The sequence below is a fragment of the Formica exsecta genome, unplaced genomic scaffold (assembly GCF_003651465.1).
Source record: "Formica exsecta isolate Colony F162 unplaced genomic scaffold, ASM365146v1 scaffold28, whole genome shotgun sequence".
NCBI lineage: Eukaryota > Metazoa > Arthropoda > Insecta > Hymenoptera > Formicidae > Formica > Formica exsecta.
The window spans coordinates 208,759-230,858 of record NW_021850063.1 but is presented as its reverse complement, the minus strand read 5'-3'; the positions used below and the strand labels follow the sequence as shown (position 1 = coordinate 230,858).

The window sequence follows — 22,100 nt, the reverse complement described above, 5'->3', positions numbered from 1 at the left end:
GCTATTATACGAGGGAGGGGGAGGGGTTCCGTTATATTAAAAATATAATTTTATCAAATTATTAAAGTTGATATTGTTAAAGAAAAACGATTGTTATTTTTTATAAAATATACAAGACATTCCCTGATATTTTAATACAAAATGTTCCGTACGCATGTCATTGCGGAAATGCTTGGAACGCTACTGTCAGAGGATGTCACGTGACACGACATTGCGCGAAAGCATCCATCGATTGGCTCTACAACTTGACGACCTTCGCGATTTTTCTCTGTCCGAGAATGCCCGAGAATCATTAAAAATGTGTGATACGCGATAATCGTCTTTTTTTTTTATGCCGCTATTAAGATATTTTTTTGCTGATACTTTCAGTTTTACATCGCATCTCAATTTATCTTATTTCTTATAATAAAATTCAATTTTATTTTTTTTTTAATTATTGTTGTAGGTTTTTCTTTTTTTTTTCTTTTTTTTTCCATTTTTCTCGAGGTAAAAGAAAATATGTATATACATACATGAAAGAGAGAGAGAGAGAGAGAGAAAGAAAAAAAAATTCGTTTTAAAAGGACTTGATACATATTCTCAGGCGATTCGCCTCGTATTAATCTCATTTCTCAATTTAATTTTACATAATTTTATCTCGACGAGGTTAATCGCAAAATTGGCAGATATATTGAAAATATGCCCTGTCTCTCTCTCTCATCCGTCTGTCTCTGTCGTCGCTGCCGAACGTTCGCGAGCATCGCCGAAGACGGCCGAACGTGACTCTCGAATTTCCGGCGCACTGCTAGTGAAGGATTTCATGATGGCGCGCGCGTGAAAAATCACATTACGGGCATACACACGTCGAAAAAAGTCGCATCGTTCGCACACGCGAATCTGTCGTTTATCGGGATCGGATCACGCGGACGCGAGCGATCCTCCACGAGCTACGATCGTAGGCACGCTAACTGTCAAGTGTTCGCTCTCCCGCCGCGTGTGCTTCTCGGCATCGGCCGTTCCATTTTGGAGCCTCGTCACGGACGCAGCCATGCAAGCGCAACAGCAAACGCAGCAGCAGCAGCAGCAGCAGCCACAGCAGGGCCATCAGCAGATAGCGGGCACCAATGTAATATTGAAAATGAACGAGATTCAGCAGCTGTCGACTGTCGGTACGTTGGCCCCTGCCTGTTTGTTTCACGGCTCCTCGAAATCCGCCTTCGAGAGCAGCGTCCCTTTTAACCTTTAGTATCATTTATATTACTCCATTGTACTTGTTTCTTCTTTTCTGTATCTGTAGCACAGATACATTGACGTAAGTTTTGCTCTTTGTGATATTGTGATTGCACTTTTTGCATCCTTTCATAATTTTCATCTATATATTATACATATATATGTATGATGTATGTATATATATACGTGCGTGCGTGCGTGTGCGTATGCGCATTACGCATGCTCCGTGTTGCGTGCAGAAGGCGTATAAAAGGACAGGTGCGAATAGAATGAACAAACGCAAGTAAATGAGAAAAAGAGAATATAACATTATAAATCTAATATTTTTTCAATTTTCGGTTTTATTTATGATGGCAATGGGTATATTTAGTATGAATTTATAAAGGGAGAGAGAGAGATAGAGATAGATAGATAGATAGAGAGAGAGAGATGATGATAAATTCATAAAGAAAAATCTATAATTTTTTTTACGAAAATTATATCATCCCGATATTTCGCGTTTATTTATAGATAAAATAAATTAATAGTTTATTTTGATCAGACCCCCCAATTATTTCATCATAATACATCAGTATACATCATTTGCAAAAGAGAATATTTTCTTAGTTTTTTTTTCCCTTTTTCACATGAAACATTCATCGCGCGCGCGGTAACGTGTCGTCGATATGCTCTTTGCTATCCCTTCCCTAACAGCGGATGTCCTTCCCCCTCTCTATCTCTCTTTCTTTCTTTCTCTCTCTCTCTCTCTCTTTGTTTCCTCTTCTTTCTCGTTGAACGCGATATATATTCCACTTGAATATCTATTCCCCATCTGCCATCTGCACCGAGCCAGGGGTAACACTCTCCCCTCTTCTCTCTCTCTCTCCCTTTCTCGTTTAGAGTTTCTCTAGCTGTGGTTCCCTTTCAGGACAGGGACGTGTGTAGCAATTGACAAACAATGCTAGTACGAACGTTTATTCAGAACATTTTCAAATGTGATATCGATCAAAGATAAAATTTAATTTTCTATGATCTTTTGATTTTAATTTAACAAGTACGCACAAAGAACAGTCATTAAGCATATTAAATATTTTATTTTTAATTTGGTATCTCAATATAATCTCAGTTCCTACTTAGAGAAATTTTATATAAAAAGTATCTAGATAAATCTTATTTTTTCAATAGAAAAAAAATGTCTTTCAGACATATTTTGATAATTACTGTCGAAATTTGATAATATATAATACAAGATTGTACAATAATATATAATACAAGATATTATTCAAGTTTAAAAAATGATAAATGTTATCAATTTTATCGACGATAAAGCCTCGTACGAAAAAAAAAAATTTGTTTTACATTTTTGACTAATTTTTTTCATGTAGAATTATTATTTTCCCGATGATATTACGGAATATATGTGCGTATATATGTGAGAGTCTTTAGTATAAATCGCAATTCTTCTAATTTTTAATAACTAAAATTGATCGCTTTTAAATTTTATAAGCTAAAAAAATGAATGTAGCATACATATATATAAATTCAAGATAGTTAGAAATGTTTTCTTTCTTCAAATGTGAAAACGTAGCTACATAGTATAGCTCTAAAGAGAGGATTTTCTCTCACGGTAGTATAGAAATACATAACGTGTGTAGAAACATTTAATACGTACGCTCCTGAAGTTTTCCGCTTCGACCACTCTTCACTTTGACGCTACAGCATCGACCAATCGGCTCGTCTGTCGCTGCGGAAAAGAAGGGTGAAGAAGGATAGAGAATGAGGAGAATACTTTGTATTCAAACAAAAAAAAAAAAAAAAAAAAAAAAAAAAAAACGATGAAAACATTCACTAATGTCTATATCTGATATTAAGTAGCGTGAACGAAAAATATATATGTAACCCGATTACAGAAATATCTTACATATATTTCTATTGAACTTGAATTTAACACGAATCGAATACTACTTACAAAATATCTTATGTATCTCAATTCTTATTTTAGGGTTGTTGGAACTCGCTCACAGAGAATATCAAGCAGGGGACTATGAGAATGCCGAAAGACACTGTATGCAGCTATGGCGACAGGAAACGAACAATACTGGCGTTCTTCTTTTACTCTCCTCGATACATTTCCAATGTAGAAGGCTAGAGAAGTACGTAATCTCTTATCGTATTTAGTATTCAAGAGTAGATACATTCAAAATTAAACATGTTACACGGAGAAACCAGCAAATTTATATTTATAAATAATTATATGTATTTTTTTAGATATGTCATATAAAGATATAACTTTATGCATTCCAGATCAGCACATTACAGCAGCTTAGCGATAAAGCAAAATCCGTTGTTGGCGGAGGCATACAGCAATTTGGGGAATGTATATAAGGAACGTGGACAACTACCGGAAGCATTGGAGAACTATCGTCATGCTGTCAGGTTGAAGCCAGACTTTATTGATGGTTACATCAACTTGGCAGCAGCACTCGTTGCAGCTGGTGATATGGAACAGGCTGTTCAAGCATATGTTACAGCGCTACAATACAATCCTGTGAGAAAATCGACATTACGAATATATTATCATTTAGCTGTTACTTAAAACACATCCAAGAAGTATATGAAAGCTAGAAAAAACAAAATTCTTGTTTATAAGATTTAAGTTGCAAAATATTATGCTTTATATAGTGAAATTATTAAACTAATGAGATTTTATATCATTCTTTGGATCTATAAATTCACATTTATTTATTAGTGAATTAATATTCCATTTTATCAAATCTTTTTTATCTTAAGTAAGATGAGCCACAACATGTGGAAATAATTAACATATTTCGCCTGTTCCAGGATCTTTATTGTGTGCGGAGTGATCTTGGTAATCTTTTGAAAGCACTAGCAAGACTTGATGAAGCAAAGGTACGTTTTAGAACCATTTATAGTTGATAAACTAATCCGATATATCATGCATATGTTCGCGAGCATCTTTACTTCGATCAAGTTACAGACGGTTGAAACATCGAGTAAGGAATAACGCATTATGCTCCTTGAACTAGTAAGAGATTGTTATAGAGAAGTTTTTCAATTTCAACAAAATCTATCAATCTATCCTATCCTGAATATTGCATCACTTTTCCTAAATCCCAGGAACAAAAATTAATAACAATCAATTCTTTTAATGTCTCCTCTAGATCAAGGAGATAAATTTACAGAGAAGAGCAGAGGAGAGAATGTTCGATTGTGACGCTTTGCTCTAATTAACAAAAAAATATTTTGCTATTGGGTTTTCACATCTCTTGATCTCGGAGTACAAATGCATCGCGCGTATGTGCGCGAGCTACAGTGCGCAGTTTTCTATGAAATAAGCGGGCAGAACAGGATTTGTTCGCGCCGTTGCGACGAGAAGCTTTCATTCTTTGCCGAGCAACTTGCAAGCGCGACGCACAATTTTCTCCGTCGTCGAGAATATAAATTTGATAGAATTATCCGTAGAAGATTTCTAATCTTTTTATTCGATAGTTACCTTCTCCATCAAGGAAATAGGCAAGTAAGCGAGAAACATTGTTGAAAGCGCGATCACGGTATGTCTCGACGACGAATCGAAAATCGTGCGTGTTTCTTCAACCTAATCGAAAAGAACTGCGTTTCATGTCGCCGCGTAGAATTCTAGTTTTCGTAGCGACATTAAGCGACGGTCTCTTAATATAAAACCCTAAACAATATAACAGACGTTTCTGACAGACGCATTTTTTTTAATTGATGTTTTGGAAAAGTTTGCGAGTCTTTCTTTGTTTGAACAAATTGACGACAAGACAATTGAAATTTGATCGGACATTTTAAAATAGGGATTAAGTTTTATAATAATTTTTTTCTTTCTTTTTTAATCATACGATAGACCTGTTTACCATAATCTTTAAATAAAATTTCTAAAATAAAGAATGTAAACAAATCTTTTTTATAATGTTTAGGGTTATTGTCGAAGTATAATTGAGGAGAATATTTTCTCTAGCATTGCGCGTTTTGCAGCAACACCGAGAAAAAGTACACTTTTGATTTTGTTATATTTTTTTTCTTTTTTTTTTTTTTTTTACTATTTCGAGAATTCTTGATGTTGTCGCAAATTATAGCATTGTTTAGCCAGTACCATTCGACGCCATTTTAATTTGAATTCGATGGCTGGCAGCGCGCGAACGTTTAGTGAATGAGCTGACTTTTGTCTCTTGTTTTGTGAGTGTGCGATTTTGCTGTTGTTATCGTGGCATACGTGCATCGCCACGTGCCACGTGTTTTTTTTTCAGCACTTTCATGTGATGAATAATTGATGATAGAAAGAGAGAAGGAGAGAATCTACAGTGTGTACAGTGAAAATTATATATTGGCGCGAGATCACTTGACCAATTGCGCTCTTTTAAATCGGAACTTGTTGAACGCCACATCGAATAGTAATTGCGATTTTTAATTTAATTTTGCACGAAAAAGGATCAGATTTTAAAAAGATCACGCGACGATAAACGTAGTATTTCGAAATTATTAAACTCGCGGGACTTCTGGCGGTGTCCGCGAGTTGCTTTCTGACATTGGTCTATTGTTAAATGGTCAAGTGATTTGACACTTTCAAAGCGCGGCGCGGCGTCGACCGACGGGAGCGTATTCGTAAATGTGCTGTATACTCTTTTTCTTAATTTGAAATATTTCTAGCTATTTTAGATAATGAAAAGATAACGTTGCGCATGATTATATATATATGAGATTTACAGATACGCCTTCGTGTTCGGTCCTGAAAATGAGAGCAACGAGGAAAGCTTCCCGTTACATTTCCCGCTATTCCCGAGAACTGGTTGCTATGCTCGTTTGTTTCTTGCCGAGCTCCTCTAGCCACATTTATTTTTATGAACATCGTAAACGAATAAAATATAAGACAGCTGATAATATAATGTAATGGAACATTTATATATTAGAGAGAGAAAGATAGCAAAAAAGAAAAGAAAAGTGTAATCTGCGGTTTGATCGTGAGAGAAAATCGAGACACGTAATTCTCAGCTGGCTGATGAGCTCGGTGAGGCGTGTCGTGGACACGCAAATTATCAATTCTTGTGTACACACATACACACACACACACACGCACACACGTATGTAGAAAGAAAAGAAAAAAAAAAGACAAAGATTTGAGGCGAGAGTAATCAGTGAAGAGACATTAACGCAGCTGTCTTATTGTTGTGGACGGGATGATCAACTCTAGGAGGGGAAGTGCAGGAGCAATGTGAGATTGGTCGGTTACCGCGCCGGTTCCTTCGTCAAAGGGTGAATCTGAATCTGGTTATTCAGTAACACACTGTCTCTCGGTCTAAGTTTATTATGAGAGCTTGCGAGCCGTACCTACCGAGTCAGCCTACCGAAGGGTACACTGCAGGTAAAGTAATTCCCAAGGCCGGTCTCCAAAGACCCCTACAATCAATCCAATCTCCTCTTTCGACCGGCTCCTGTCGAAAAAGGGTTCTTTGTCCCACTATCCTGCGAAGTGATTTTACGAAGAGCGATCGATATATATTATTTGTTACTTAGATTCACTTGTATTATATGCATCAGTATTATGCAAATCAGGCTTCCAGTTTGCTTAAATGAACTTCGAGACTCTGCAAAGAAAATTTTTTGATTTTTGAAACGTTGTACAGGGTGTTCTAAATTTACTTGTCCCTGCAATAATGTTCATTTACGTTCTTATCGTTAAAATAATTTTAAAGAAAAGATTATACATATTATTGCATGTAAATATTATTGCATTTATCATTATCTGATTTTCGAAGTGTTATATTAAAAACGAGCAATACGTTGTACATCATTCCGCTGAATAATATTGCAATATCTTTCAAAAAATTAAATAATTTATTTTAATTTAATGCTATATAAAATTGTATATATAAAAAAGATCGCGCGATCCTTTTCTTTTCCGCTTTTTTTTCTTTAATTCCAAGCAAACCTCTTATCCTGCAGAGACTGGTCGACTGTAAATGCCCTCTTATTTATTGTTTAGGTACGAAGATTACTCTGTTTTCAATATCAATGCAGCCCGCCTCTCGGCACGCGCGATGATCGTCCACGCTAAATTCTTAGGGTCGTCATCCCGTCGTCGCGTTACGTAAATCATGATACTTTTTCATCGATAAGTAGCTTTATCACATAAGTTTGGAAGAGACTTCGAGTTGACTTCAGTTTTAGCGTACGGCCTTCAGCGTGCAATCGAGTCCACCGAACGCATTTCGGGGATTCCGCGTGCACCGGAAGTCGCGCGTTATTCACGATGACGCCTCTAGCGCGCGCCTAGATACCTTTATTTTCCTTAACACTTTTCCGATTCCTATCCGAGAATGCAATTTTGATCACGTTTGTGAGGCAACTTTCGTTCATTCTGTTTCCATTTCTTACCCCCTTTCTTGCCCTCGACGAGCATAGAAAGAGGACAAATTACATACCTCAAGAATGATAACGCTCGAGGAGAATCAAAGATGAATCCATAAATCGAATGAACTAAAATTATTGTGATTGTATAAAAAAAAAAGTGATATTTACGGAAGAAATGTCTGCCGAATACTTTAAACTCGCATTGTCTTATAAATCTTTGATATACATAGCGATTTCGATATGAGATGCTTTTGTTGGGAAATTTATTAAATTGTAACTTAGAGAATTTAGTGAGAGTTACTGTATAATTTTAATTGTACAGATTATATCCTGCGGTTTTATATCTTTATAGATTTTTGGTTTCAAACGTCTTTATTTTGAAAAAAGTTTTCATGAATTTTTCCTTTTGTTCTGACTTTTCATTTCGTACGCACATTAGAAAAGATGCAAGTCTTCCTAATGTTGATTCTTTAATAAATATATAATATATAATTTTCTCTTCAGACTTACTTTAAATACATCATTTTACTCAAATCGTTCAAGACTCAATGCACTTACTGAACCAAATAAAAAGTACTTAATTAACATAAGACCAAAATTTGACATAGTCAATCTTCTCTTATCAGAATTTTTATTAGAGTTAGAAACGTTGATTTTCATTAAATAAATTTCAATAACTTTGGTGAAATTTTTTAGCAATCTTTTATATTTCTAAATACTATGAAATCTGAACAAACAAAAAATTCATCCCATGAAAGATTGCAAGAAATCATGGAAGAACTCAAGCAACTCTAAAGAGACAAGTGAAACTATACGGAAAAAATACTGTTGCTTCAATTAAAGTCTACGTCACGGGCTGCCAACAAACATACATAGTTCATTCAATGATATTTTTATTGGACCAAATATCTGGATTATTAAAACAACTATCCAGATATTTGGCCCAATAAAAATATCATTGAATGAACTATGTATGCTTATAGCAGCCCGTGACGTAGACTTTAATAGAAGCAACAGCATTTTTTTTCCGTGTACTTATATCGATTGAAGTTGAAAAGAAAAGAGACGTGCGAGGAAAGGAAACAGAAAAGATATAGAACGATCAAATATATTATTTGTGGAGTCGAGAGGGTGAAAAGGGGAGAGAAAAAGAGAGAAAGAAAGAAAGGGAGAATATATGAAACAGAGAGTGAGTGAGAGAGTGAATGAGTGAGAAAGAAAGAAAAGCTGCGGCGCGACGATGGGAGGTCGGGCATAGCGCGCAGCGCGCGTCTCTCTGAGTTCGCGAATAAAAGTCGTTATAAATCGCATTCTGTTTCTCTAGGCTTGCTACTTGAAGGCGATTGAGACGCGACCGGATTTTGCGGTTGCTTGGAGTAATCTCGGATGCGTGTTTAACGCGCAAGGGGAGATATGGCTCGCGATACACCACTTCGAGAAAGCGGTTGCCTTGGATCCAAACTTCTTAGATGCCTATATCAATCTTGGAAATGTATTAAAAGAAGCTAGGATCTTTGACAGGTTTGTTTCCATGCATTATTCACTAAATATATTTCTTAAAAACGATCTATAATTCACGATATATTTAGAAACAGAACTCTATTTATAACTTTATTATATCGTCTAATATATAGAAAACATTTATGTACACATATATACATATCAATCAAAATACATATCAAGAAACACGCACGTTAGGATGTATTATATATAGCACATAAAATTATAAACGGAATTCTATTTTGAATTTTGTCGCGAATAATGAATCGTCAAATAAAGTTTGGTAATACGATCAAATAATAAATACTATGAATTATGTGTAATAATTAATTTTACTAGATTCAAATGTGTGATCAGAATTAATTAGTAATCCAGTCTAAGTTAAAATTTTATCGTATTTATTTATAAAACAGGGATCTTTCAATATATTTGTGTTATACGTGGCAATTTAGAGCAAGTCAACGAAACTCTCAATACAAAAATCCTAAAAATTTTTTATCTTAGGTTCGAATCCCGTAACTTCTAAAGCATTCATTTCTTATTTATAACATAAATGCTCTTTAAATGATTCAAATTTACGAAAATGATGGGCGAAATAATACACACGCGCACAGTTTTGATCAATCGACGTCTCGAAATTTCCGTCGTCGTCGGTTTTAAAGTCTGTGCGAGATAAAAAATGGCTTTAGTTATTCCACTGATACATTACATAAAATTATTATTAGTGGCTAGTCCAAAGCCATACAAGTCTTCTATTTTACTTCCGTATTCTCCTTTTTGTTACAAGTATAAAATTTACAGATATTTTCCGTATATTAATGTATGCAGAAAATATTTTTAAGTTTTATATCTATGCGTGCATTGCCTATATATACACACACACACACATATACATAGATCATGAGGTTGTAAGTGTTAGATATATAGATATATAGACGATATATAAGTATATGAATAAACGTGACATATATTTTCGTTGCATTCAGAGACAAACGAATACAGCGCATGAACCGTCGAGTGAATACCGGATCGATATTCATGTAATGTCTTTTTCAAGTTCGTCGTCCTCTGTATTCGAACGAGGATTCGGACAATGCACAGTTTTTCTCTAGATACGTTTCTCACAAAGAGTTACACGCAAAGCATTTCGTGTTATTAATATCCACATACAACAGTAGTTTATAACGACACGACTTTAACCACCAACTTCTTTTGTATTTTTAGTACCAAAGAATTTTCTTACAATTAGTTTCGCAGATTTTATTACTAATGCATCTGTATATCTTGATATATATTGCCCTGTCTATTCTCTCTATTTTCGATTCTCTTGTCTCTTTGAGTATAAATTCTTGGAGTTTCCAAGACCATTGATTATAAAAGCCGCTTCCATGGTTACATAACACGTTCGTCCTTCTCCTTAACTACATTTAACGCCTGCGGTTCTATCGATCTTCGCCAAGATTCGTCTAAACGACCATCAACAAAATAAAAGAAATCCGCTCGCAATATCATCTCTGCCTACGCGATCACCGTTTGCCAAATATCGCTTATATACTGCCACATCTCTTAACATTAACTCTTTCTCGACCGACATATTAAAGTACTTTATTTATTAATAGGTAAAAAATGTTCAAAAATAATTTTGAATTTTACACGTTTTATTTTAATTTATTATGTATTTTCTTTTTTTATTAATTTATATTATATATATATATATAAGTTTCTTTGTTTGATGAATGTGCCTATAAATTATAATTTACATAACATAAAATAAAATATAATCAATTAACATATGTGATAATAATGGATCCATCGAACGCGTTTCTTGGTAATCCCGACTCTAGTTTGAGGGGAGGGGGAGTCCTTTCACGCACAAAGTGGGAGAAATTCGAGGACAACTATCGATTCTAGCAACCGCTCCGCCCCCACGGAAGTCCTTCGCCCCTCTCCTCTCTTTTCCTTGCGGGAGGATACGCGTGCTCGTTCACGATTTTCACCGAAAACGGGAATCTTGCTCGCTCGCTCGCGAGTTAAACAGCTTTCCTTCAACCGCTAGCCTTCTCCCTGATCACAGGATCCGCGGGCTTGTAATTCCCGCTTCATCTCCTGCTGCTTTAGATATCATCTGTGAATCCTGAGATGAGTGGATCCTGTCTCCACGTGGATCCAAAACTATTACTATTCGCGCTGGTGTAATTCCTATTTCGTTTCCCGCGCTTAGATATCAACGTGCATCTAAGGATTTGTGTTCTCTGGGATCCACATATCTAAGGATTCGTGCTTTTTGTTTTAACACGTTCGTCGAGAAGATCGTTGGGTCCATGGAAACGTAGAAGAAATCTAAGGATTTGCACATATCTTCAAACTGGTATATTCAGTCTCCTTTTTAACCCGATTTCTGGCATCTTAAGAATTATACTTGGAAACATTAAAAGTCCATTCGAAACACACGAATCCGACGAGATTATCGGAAGAATGATTTAATTTTCGATAAATTTGTGGACTCAACATTTTTCGTGCTTTACGCATTTTGCATGAACTTGCGCTCTTCCAAGAATTCCTTACTTCCAAGGATCTCTCGAGGAAGATTCAGCATTTTTTTCGCTCGCTGCCTATCCAAGGATTCGTTGCTAATCTCACGAGCCGCGTTTTGTCAAGGATCCTTTCCTCGCACTCAGATCCGTGGACTTCTGGGATCCGCGGGATCCACGACGGGCGGGATGGGGAAGGAATGGACTGCCAGTGCGTGGTCGTCTATACGGTGATCTCACCCTCGAGTACTATCGCGCCCGCGCTTCGCGTACAAATAGAAGATACTATCGCGCGACCCTCCACTTCTGGATGCCTCTCCTGGATCAGGCGCTATCTTAAAAGGTTCATCAGACTCGTCTCTGTAACGTCGGGAGCTGTATTAGCAATTAGTCTCTACAATTACGATCTGGAATGAAAAGAGCAACTTTTTCGCGGATATAAAAGATAGCATTTATGTTTAGTATTATTAATACCTAATTCTTTCACAGCCGAGTTCTCTCTCTCTCTCTCTCTTTTTTTATCGAAGCAATTAGTCTCTACAATTACGATCTGGAATGAAAAGAGCAACTTTTTCGCGGATATAAAAGATAGCATTTATGTTTAGTATTATTAATACCTAATTCTTTCACAGCCGAGTTCTCTCTCTCTCTCTCTTTTTTTTTTATCGGAAATGTGGTCCTTAACCGATGATTATCTTTGTTTATCAATTGTTCTAGAGCTGTAGCTGCTTATCTACGTGCATTGAATCTTAGCCCTAACAATGCAGTCGTGCATGGAAATTTGGCGTGCGTTTATTACGAGCAAGGGTAAGTTGATAATTTGTGTTTGCATTTTTGATAAAAATTTACAAAGAAAATGAGCGCAATCGAAAATTATTTGATATTATAGGCTTATTGATCTGGCCATCGACACGTATCGCCGTGCTATTGAATTGCAGCCAAATTTCCCAGATGCATATTGCAATCTGGCAAACGCCCTCAAAGAGAAGGGTCAAGTGGTCGAGGCGGAAGAATGTTACAATACCGCCCTCCGGCTTTGCCCGACACACGCCGATTCTCTCAATAATTTGGTATGAAATTACGCCATTCTAAGTTTAACAATAAACTGTGACAATATTAAATAAATCGCAATGATATAAACGATTTCTCTTTTTTTTAGGCCAACATAAAACGCGAGCAAGGCTATATCGAGGAAGCGACACGTTTATATCTTAAAGCTCTGGAGGTATTTCCTGAGTTCGCAGCTGCTCATAGCAATTTGGCTTCCGTCTTGCAGCAGCAGGGCAAACTAAACGAGGCGCTGATGCATTACAAGGAAGCAATTCGCATACAACCGACCTTTGCCGATGCTTATTCAAATATGGGAAACACGCTCAAAGAGATGCAGGACATTCAGGGCGCTTTACAGTGCTACACACGGGCTATTCAAATCAATCCAGCTTTCGCCGACGCTCATTCCAATTTGGCATCGATCCACAAAGATTCCGGCAACATTCCTGAAGCGATACAGTCTTACAGAACAGCGCTGAAGCTGAAGCCAGATTTTCCTGACGCCTACTGCAATCTTGCGCATTGTCTACAGATAGTGTGCGACTGGACAGACTACGAAGCCAGAATGAAGAAACTTGTATCTATTGTCGCTGAACAGTTGGACAAGAACAGACTGCCTAGCGTACATCCGCATCATTCCATGCTTTATCCCTTGTCTCACGAGTTCAGGAAGGCTATTGCTGCTAGGCATGCTAATCTTTGTATCGAAAAGGTGGGTGCGTTTGTCTAATTTGATAAATCTTTGTAAGCTGTATACTATATATACTGCGCATAGAACAATTAATATTCTAGTCACCATCTCACAAATATTTTCTATCGTTAAGTACTTATGTACGAATAAACCGTTGCAGATCCACGTTCTCCACAAACAGCCGTACAAATATCCGCGTTCAATTGGCACACGCTTGAAGATTGGATATGTTTCGTCGGATTTTGGGAATCATCCGACCAGTCACTTGATGCAATCGATTCCTGGCTTGCATGAGCGCGAGAATGTCGAGATTTTCTGTTATGCGCTCAGCGCAGATGATGGCACAACTTTTCGTGCAAAGATCGCGCGTGAAGCCGAGCACTTCGTCGACCTGTCACAGATTCCATGCAACGGCAAGGCCGCCGACCGCATCAACGCTGACGGCATCCATATCCTAGTGAACATGAATGGTTACACGAAGGGTGCCAGGAACGAAATCTTTGCCCTGCGACCGGCGGCGATACAGGTCATGTGGCTGGGCTATCCTGGTACTTCTGGCGCAAGTTTCATGGACTACCTCATTACAGACGAGGTCACGTCACCGCTGGAACTCGCCAACCAATATAGCGAAAAGCTCGCTTACATGCCGCATACTTACTTTATCGGTGATCACAAGTACGTGAATTTATTTTATTTGTAGATTTTTTAAATAGCGTTTACGATATGGAACAAAAATTATACAACTTTTATATTTTTGTCATTTATGAAAGTTTTTATTTATTCGCTTGACAAGACTTTATTACTTTTTTAGGCAAATGTTTCCTCATCTGAAAGAACGTTTAATTCTGACGGATAAATCGAATCTTAAAGGCAAGGTAGCCGATAATGTGGCAGTAATCAATGCCACCGATCTTTCCCCGATGATCGAAAATACTCTGATAAAGGAGATCCGCGAGGTAATTGTACCTGACGCAAAGAAACAACCTGTCGAGATTTCGCTCAAAGTTGCCGAGTTACCGACTACTACCCCGATCGAAACAATGATCGCTTCCGGCCAATGCCAGATGTCCGTGAACGGTGTCGTCCTGCAGAATGGTATGACTACTACACAGGTGAACAACAAGGCCGCCACGGGCGAGGAGGTGCCTCAGAATATTGTGATCACAACCAGACAGCAGTATGGCTTGCCGGAAGATGCCGTTGTCTATTGTAATTTCAATCAGTTATATAAAATTGATCCTCTCACTCTTCACATGTGGGCACATGTAAGTAAACGATCGAATTATTTTCGTGGAAAGTGAAGACCTTCGCCGAGTTTTTCGTCTTAAACATATACAAATATCCAATTGCAGATATTGAAACATGTGCCAAACTCTGTGCTATGGTTGCTACGTTTTCCGGCGGTCGGCGAACCCAATCTCCAAGCGACGGCGCAACAATTGGGTCTAACGCCTGGCAGAATTCTCTTCAGCAACGTAGCTGCTAAAGAAGAACATGTAAGACGAGGCCAATTAGCTGATGTATGTCTAGATACGCCACTTTGCAACGGACACACGACTAGTATGGATGTTTTGTGGACCGGAACGCCGGTGGTTACGCTACCGGGCGAGACTCTAGCTTCTCGTGTCGCCGCTAGTCAATTGAACACTCTCGGCTGCCCCGACTTGGTAGCGCGAACACGACAAGAGTATCAAGATATCGCTGTTAGGCTGGGTACTGACAGAGAATAGTGAGTATTTTGGCATACTGCAAAATTTTGCAAAGTTTTTTCTTGTGATACAGCATAAAGAGACTTTAATTCTTAATTTTTGCCAGTTTGAAAGCAACAAGAGTCAAGGTTTGGAAGGCCCGCTCGGAGAGCCCGCTGTTCAATTGCAAGCTATACGCGATGGGCATGGAAATGCTATATAAAAAGATGTGGGAGCGTTTTGCACATGGAGAAACTGCAGACCACATATCGGCTGTCGATAAGAATGACAACCAGAAATTGTTGAGCATGTCTTAAAACAATTTTTCCGACAAGTGTTACACGATCACTTTAATCAACTTTGACTTCGCGATTAAAGATTCTTCGTCCCCAGGAAATTTTAGAGTTTACAGCCGTGGTTAATATATCTACTCTCTCCCAATGAGATCTTATATAAATTTCATATCTCTACTATTGTTTTGTACGATAAATTCACGAAGCTTAAACTAGACAGTAGACATGAATATATACATATATATATACAAGGTTCGTACGATATTCACGCTCTGCTCTCGCTCTATTGCTCTTGTTATTTATAGTTTTCTTTCAATGTAATATTTACGCGCTTCTCTCTCTCTCTTTCTCTTTCTCTTGAAAAATAATTGGATCTACATTCTGTGGAAAACTAAGAGAAACGATTTTGTTCATAAACGTACAAAATTTAGAAAAGTAATGAGAACATCATCAATAGGCAAAAATAATATTGGAGAATATAGAGAATCTATAGAGAAATCATGTTTTCAATTTTTTATTTTCCAGATTGTTCGTCTTTCTGTAGAATGTAATATTGACATCTAAATAAAGCATTGATAATGGGTATATCAAATGTACAAAATTGAGAACAAAAAAAAAATTAATTTTCTGATATTCTAAACTTTAAGAATTGTAAAAAATTGCGAGAAAATTAAATCTTAAAAATTATAAATTTAGAGCTTTGAAAGAAATTGAGATGCAATATTACGAAATTATTGTATGCAATGGTTTCTTTATACTAGAATCTACAATTTTATTGTAAACTGGATTATCACAAATTGCAATCGATTTGAGAATCCATTATACATTTCACTTGCGTTGCTACAATCATCGCATTGACTGCTTATTGTAAACACTTTATCGAGACATTCTTTTTCCTTTCTTACAATCGATCCTTTAACGCACAGCTATCCTTTGCACGTAAATTGCCGAGAAATGCAAGGATACTTAACAAAGATTAGAGTTAATCTCTCTTTCTCGAGTTCCTTATATCCTAGCTTACCGTTTTTATTCCTCATCACCGCGACAAAAAACAAAAAGGCCGCAGATTTCGATTTGAATTGATAGTTGTGAAGATCTTGATAGAAATAAAGAACTAAAAGCATCTTAAAACGACAGAAAGAGAAACAATGCAAAAGATTTGAGAGATCTTATTATTTAAAATATCAATAAATCTTAAGAAATTTAAGATTAAGATGGCAACGATTCAGTAATTTCGTGATATAAAGTTTCAGAAATCTAAATTCAAATATTCTGTTAGTCAATATTCCAAGTATATAAATACAAATCGTAGAAACCGCAAGTCTTGCTAAGAATCATAGAATTGAAAGAATCGAAAAAGCTTAGAAATAATGCCAAAAAAGATTGACCTAAAAAGATCAAGAATCTAGGAATCTCTTAGGATCTCGACGTCTTGATCGTCTGGTATTGAGATCCTACAAGCATTTGAAGAACGAGACGTGTTTATTTTAGCGACTACACAGCGTGTAGCGCAATTGTATCATATGAAGCGAGTAAGGATAATGTTGTACGTGTAAATATTAAAGATAACTGTTAATTATTTACTTTAATCCGATAATTGAGTGAATTGCGCGATTTTTGTGTGAGGTAATAAAAGATATTGAACTGTAATGAACTGATGTACGTGTAGAGAATAAAGACAATGAATGAAATAATGATCTCTCACGATTTGTGTCGACATTGTACTGTGTAACTCGAAATATTTATCGGGTTAATACATGTATTTGACGTAATAATCGCTCAAGTAACTATATTATATTTTAAACATGCTCCAAAATTTATATACATACAATTTAGGAATGTATTTTATTTAATTAATAAATATGGATTATAAATTATGGCCATGAAAATTGTCGCAGATTAAGCTCGCCATAGTACAATACGAATTACTGGAAACAATATTATCAAGGAATGTTTCGATTCGATAGAAAGATTTTTTCATTTATATACTAGGTAAAAAGCATATATTTCGTATCATAGTTGCAAAATAATTAAACGTAATGATAACTTCTTTAGCAATTTTAATTCATCCGTTTCATGGCATAGTTATAAGAGAAATCCAAATTCTTTAAAGGTCGATTTTCACAATTTCTTTATGGTTGATTGGCGGGAAAAAAAAAGCCAAGCTATTAAGCTTCGTAATTCTGTATGTGCTGCGACGGTGAATCTACGAAATTGTTTCACTTGCTATCTAGTGATTAGTGATCAATGAGAGTCGTAAATAAAAAGCATACTATCGATATCGATAATGTTAGAAGTAATTTTTTCGTTTCTTTATATTCTGATAGTTGCTAGAATTGAACGATTCACGAATATGATAAAACAATTATTAAACTTAAACTATATATACATATATTAGGTAATTGTTTACATTAACATATTTCCGTTAATATACATATATTAGGTAATTGTTTACATTAACATATTTTCGATGTTTATAACTTTAATATATATTGCAGCATATAAGGATATTAATCAACACTGAAAACACCGAGCGATAGATTTTGTTTCGTGCGAAAAATTTCCAATCAATATACTCTTTCTTCCGACCATATATTATATTGTATTTTCAATATTTACATGAATATCTCAAAAAGTATACAAGCCGATTAAGATATGAGCAAATGTTAATCAGTATTTTCATATCAGGGTCAAGGCCATCAAAGGTATGTCCGTTAATGTAAATAATTACCCTAGATTAATTTGCATTTACTTTTTTTTTATTTAAAAGTGGTCGGATCGAAGAATACGCTATTTTCTAATAGCCTCAATATTACATACAAACGACGCATTTATATTAACCATCACGGATCACATTCCTTCGTGCGTCCGATAGCATATCCGCCCACTGTCAGAATTATCAGCGCGCACCTCCGAGCCTCCGATAGCCGCTATTTGTTACACACGTCGGTTACGCGGCAGATAAAAGCAGTTGTAACGCGGACGTTTAGGTTTCACGACGTTTGCTTATCGCGACGTTTACACGAGACTTGACGAATCGTTCCACATTTTCGCGATGCATTAAAATCGACAGCGCTATATTGCCTGCACTTATCTTACATAGTGTAATATACACGCGAAAAATTGTTAATTATGTTAAATTACATTTAAAATATCAGCGCATATTAAATGCCGACGATAAATCCCGGGACTAATTACCGGACGTATCCAGGTCAAACACCGTATAATACGACTATGCGGGACTTCCCAAATCTTGCTTTCAGCACAATAGCGGCACTGCGATCGCGTTTTATGCGGCCCCGCGGTATCGATTGCCACTACCTAGCGAGGATGAAACTGGGTCGAAAGCACAGGGGGTAGCTGCTGTTTCCATCCCCGTCCGCCACTCTCCCCATGCGCGCCGATTTACATCATCCTCTCTGGCCAATTTGTACCGTTAAATTTTTGCCATTGTTACAACAAAATAACTGGAACAGAATATATTCCTAATAATATCCTAATAATATCGTTCTATTTACGTGAAATATATTTAATATATCGCCGTTTCTCTCTTTCTCGTTCTTCTTTCGGCAGAATATTTTCTCCCTTTTAAATTAATAAATCGTAATCGATTGTTTTTACGAATATCAGGGACTCGTTCATTTCAGATATCTCGAGTAGATTTCAACGGCTCATTTACTTTCTTCTCCTTTTGTGAACCGTACCCAGACAGCACAAAATGTCCTCAGGATCATCCTGAATATGTCCAGGATGGTTCAGGATATTTGTAGGATGTTTTAAGATATTATTATAAATATATTTTATGAAAATTTAATATGCATACATGATTACTTTCGGTTATGTAGGCTATTTAATATAATTTAGAAATTTTAAGTATTGTAATAAGTATTAATGTCCTATAAATGTCCATTGGATAACTCCTGGATGTCTGTAGGATATCTGCCCTGTCTATTATATTGAATGTCCTTTGGATTTCCAGAGGACATATACATGTGCAATTAATTGTTAACATTAATTTCGTTTAATATTAATAATTGAATTTGATGCGCACATTTTCATATATTCAAAATTATTATTTATTTAATATTTCATGAGAAATGTTACTATGCGCAACATTCCAAAAACTTTACAAAAAATAGTATTCAACCGCTAGTTCGTTTGTTTACCGCTATGCGACGCGCGAACTCGTATTTGAGATTTGGTCATGAGAATTATATAAAGCTTGCAAAGAGCAACTAACAGGAAATTAAAAATATAATTATTTTTTATCAGTTCAATTTTTCTGATGCAATCCCAACATAGGGAATTCAGATATTGGATTGTTTTTAAAATATTACACGACTCAAATCCGGAAGCCAAACCTAAAATATTCATGTACAGCACGAAAACCTCAAATATTAAAGAACGTGAACTATTTTTAGTATTAGATTTTTAGTATTGGCAGTAAATAACAGAACGCAATCTTAATTTATATTTAAATTTTAGAATTTGTTTCTTTTAACGTATGAAAAATATCCCTAACATATCCTATAGAAATCCTTAAGATGTTCCACAGGGTCTCCCTGGATTCTCCAGAGGCTAGTGTACGGCTATCATTTATTCTTCCTCAGGACATCCAGAGGAGATCCGAGGATTAAAATAGGATATCCTCAGGATATCCTACATGTATGTCCTGGATGCCCTTTGGACGTCCTAAGGACATCCTTGTGCTGTCTGGGGTGTATTTCATTTCTTCCCCTCTGCGTCTTTTCTCCTTCTATCCTTCCTCTTCTCTTTCTTTCTTCCTTTTCGCAGTGGCGGATACATGAATTTTCAGAAGCTAATATATCGAACTAATCGCAATAAGAATAAGTCGCAATGCGCTCTGCTCTTTGAAATTACACGAGTGTAATAAATAACACATGAAATGCGCAAACAAAAATATATTTATACTAGAAGAATATTCTTCTCCCTCTCGTCACTTCCTCTTGGACTTCTTGCCTCGACTTACACCACTGGAGATTCGCTCCCCCTTTCACTTCTATCCTCATATTCCACCACCCTATCCATCCATCCCTCTAACCCCCTTGATCTTCAGTGTCACGTGGGTAGGCTAGTAGGCTGCCAGACTGAGCGTTTTGCCGCCCCTCCACCCCGGAATGGAGAATTTGCTCGCGTTTGCGTTTCGAGCCTCGAGGAGGGTTGTGGGGAGAAAATCTTTGACATAAATAATCAGTAGTGGAGCACCGCGGTGCCGGCCCGGTCGCCATGGCGACGGCATCGATCGAGGCCTACCAAGAGGTCGAAGCGAGCTACCCCCTCTTATCGTTAGTAGGACTTCTTTCTTTCCTCGCGCTTTCTTACCTCGATCTTTTTCTCCACTGATAGGGACGGCTCTTCTTCGCTCCACTTTCTTAACGATTCGCTCAGTCCCTTTCGCTTCCTGGTAGTCTGCCCATTTGGGGTTGATCCTGGTAGGAGCTTGTCAACTACCCGCTGCTTTCTTGGTGTCGCAGGAATTTAACTCACGATGAACGTCTTGCATCGCGTATTGATTATATATATATATATTTATTTATTTATATTTATATAAGATGTTTTATATAGAAATGTATGTGTACGTATAAACTGGAGACTATTTTAGATAGAAGAATAGTATTTTATATTAATATTGAAATCTTTTCAAGTAATATGTATAAAAGACAATTTGTTAAAGAATAATTCGATAACTAAATTATTATAAATCAAACCAGAAGACAAAATGTTATGTCAACAATACTTGTAACGATATTTAATCATGAAATTTTACCATTTGGAATACGTTATACAAAATTATACATATAAATATAATGATAAGTATAATGAATGAGAACCTGTACTGAATTGAATGTGGAAGGGGATCGCAAAGAATGCGCAAGATTGACGAATATTTCAACCGGAAAGTTTTCTTCGTGGTGAAATGTAGCTAGAAATATTTCAAACTGAAAAAAATTGAATCTTGCCTAGTAACCTACTTTTACTATATTTTCGAGTTACACTGAATCAATGCCCTGCTTTGTCGGAAACGTAACAATCACGATCTATTTTTGTCTGCAAAACACACATATAAAAATTCAATTTCATATTTTCTAAACTTTGAAAGAAAAATTTCACGAACGCAGGATAAACATTCGCAATTTCGTATCAGTTTGTGTAACTAGGAATTAAAATCTGCTTAACTAATTTTAATTTGAATCATGCCAAAAAACATCACACATGATTTTTTAATATAAACTTTAATATTACTTAAACGCTCATGACGAAGCGTTTCAAGGCTGAAGCATCGCCCCTCTCGTTCGCGTTCCCCCAGCTCGATCATAGCACGGCTTCATCCTTGTCTATCCGACGAATCTATCTCCCTATCGCATGACTCCGCAACGTTACGCAACAGCCAGCGCACGCACGCGAGCGCGAGCGTGAACGCGGCGTTGCCGAGCGAGCGAGCGGCAGCTTGGAAAGGAGCGGGGGTGTGCATGTATGTGTGTGTGTGTGTGTGTGTGTGTGTGTGTGTGTGTGTGTGTGTGTGTGTGTGTGTGTGTGTGTGTGTGTGTGTGTGTGTGTGTGTGTGTGTGTGTGTGTGTGTGTGTGTGTGTGTGTGTGTGTGTGTGTGTGTGTGTGTGTGTGTGTGTGTGTGTGTGTGTGTGTGTGTGTGTGTGTGTGTGTGTGTGTGTGTGTGTGTGTGTGTGTGTGTGTGTGTGTGTGTGTGTGTGTGTGTGTGTGTGTGTGTATGTGTGTGTGTGTGTGTGTGTGT

The 22,100-nt window shown here is 36.8% G+C and overlaps 1 protein-coding gene across 1 annotated transcript; it reads left to right on the top strand.

Moving 5' to 3' along the window:
- Positions 1–524: 524 nt before the first annotated feature.
- On the top strand, positions 525–17,215 carry LOC115237140 (UDP-N-acetylglucosamine--peptide N-acetylglucosaminyltransferase 110 kDa subunit). The gene is made up of 12 exons (XM_029809998.1): positions 525–1,148; positions 3,191–3,341; positions 3,493–3,736; positions 4,030–4,098; positions 8,903–9,099; positions 12,327–12,416; positions 12,499–12,679; positions 12,769–13,371; positions 13,511–14,025; positions 14,162–14,615; positions 14,703–15,079; positions 15,166–17,215. The coding sequence occupies exons 1-12, from the start codon at positions 1,028–1,030 to the stop codon at positions 15,353–15,355; spliced, it is 3,192 nt and encodes a 1,063-aa protein (XP_029665858.1). The 5' UTR covers positions 525–1,027; the 3' UTR covers positions 15,356–17,215.
- Positions 17,216–22,100: the final 4,885 nt, after the last annotated feature.

Bases quoted from the DNA above. Each gene is read 5' to 3' on its own strand.
- LOC115237140 (XM_029809998.1), top strand. From the start codon at position 1,028: ATGCAAGCGCAACAGCAAACGCAGCAGCAGCAGCAGCAGCAGCCACAG. The intron at 1,149-3,190 runs GTACGTTGGCCC...TTCTTATTTTAG, and splicing joins TCAGCAGCTGTCGACTGTCG to GGTTGTTGGAACTCGCTCAC. The intron at 4,099-8,902 runs GTACGTTTTAGA...CTGTTTCTCTAG, and splicing joins CAAGACTTGATGAAGCAAAG to GCTTGCTACTTGAAGGCGAT.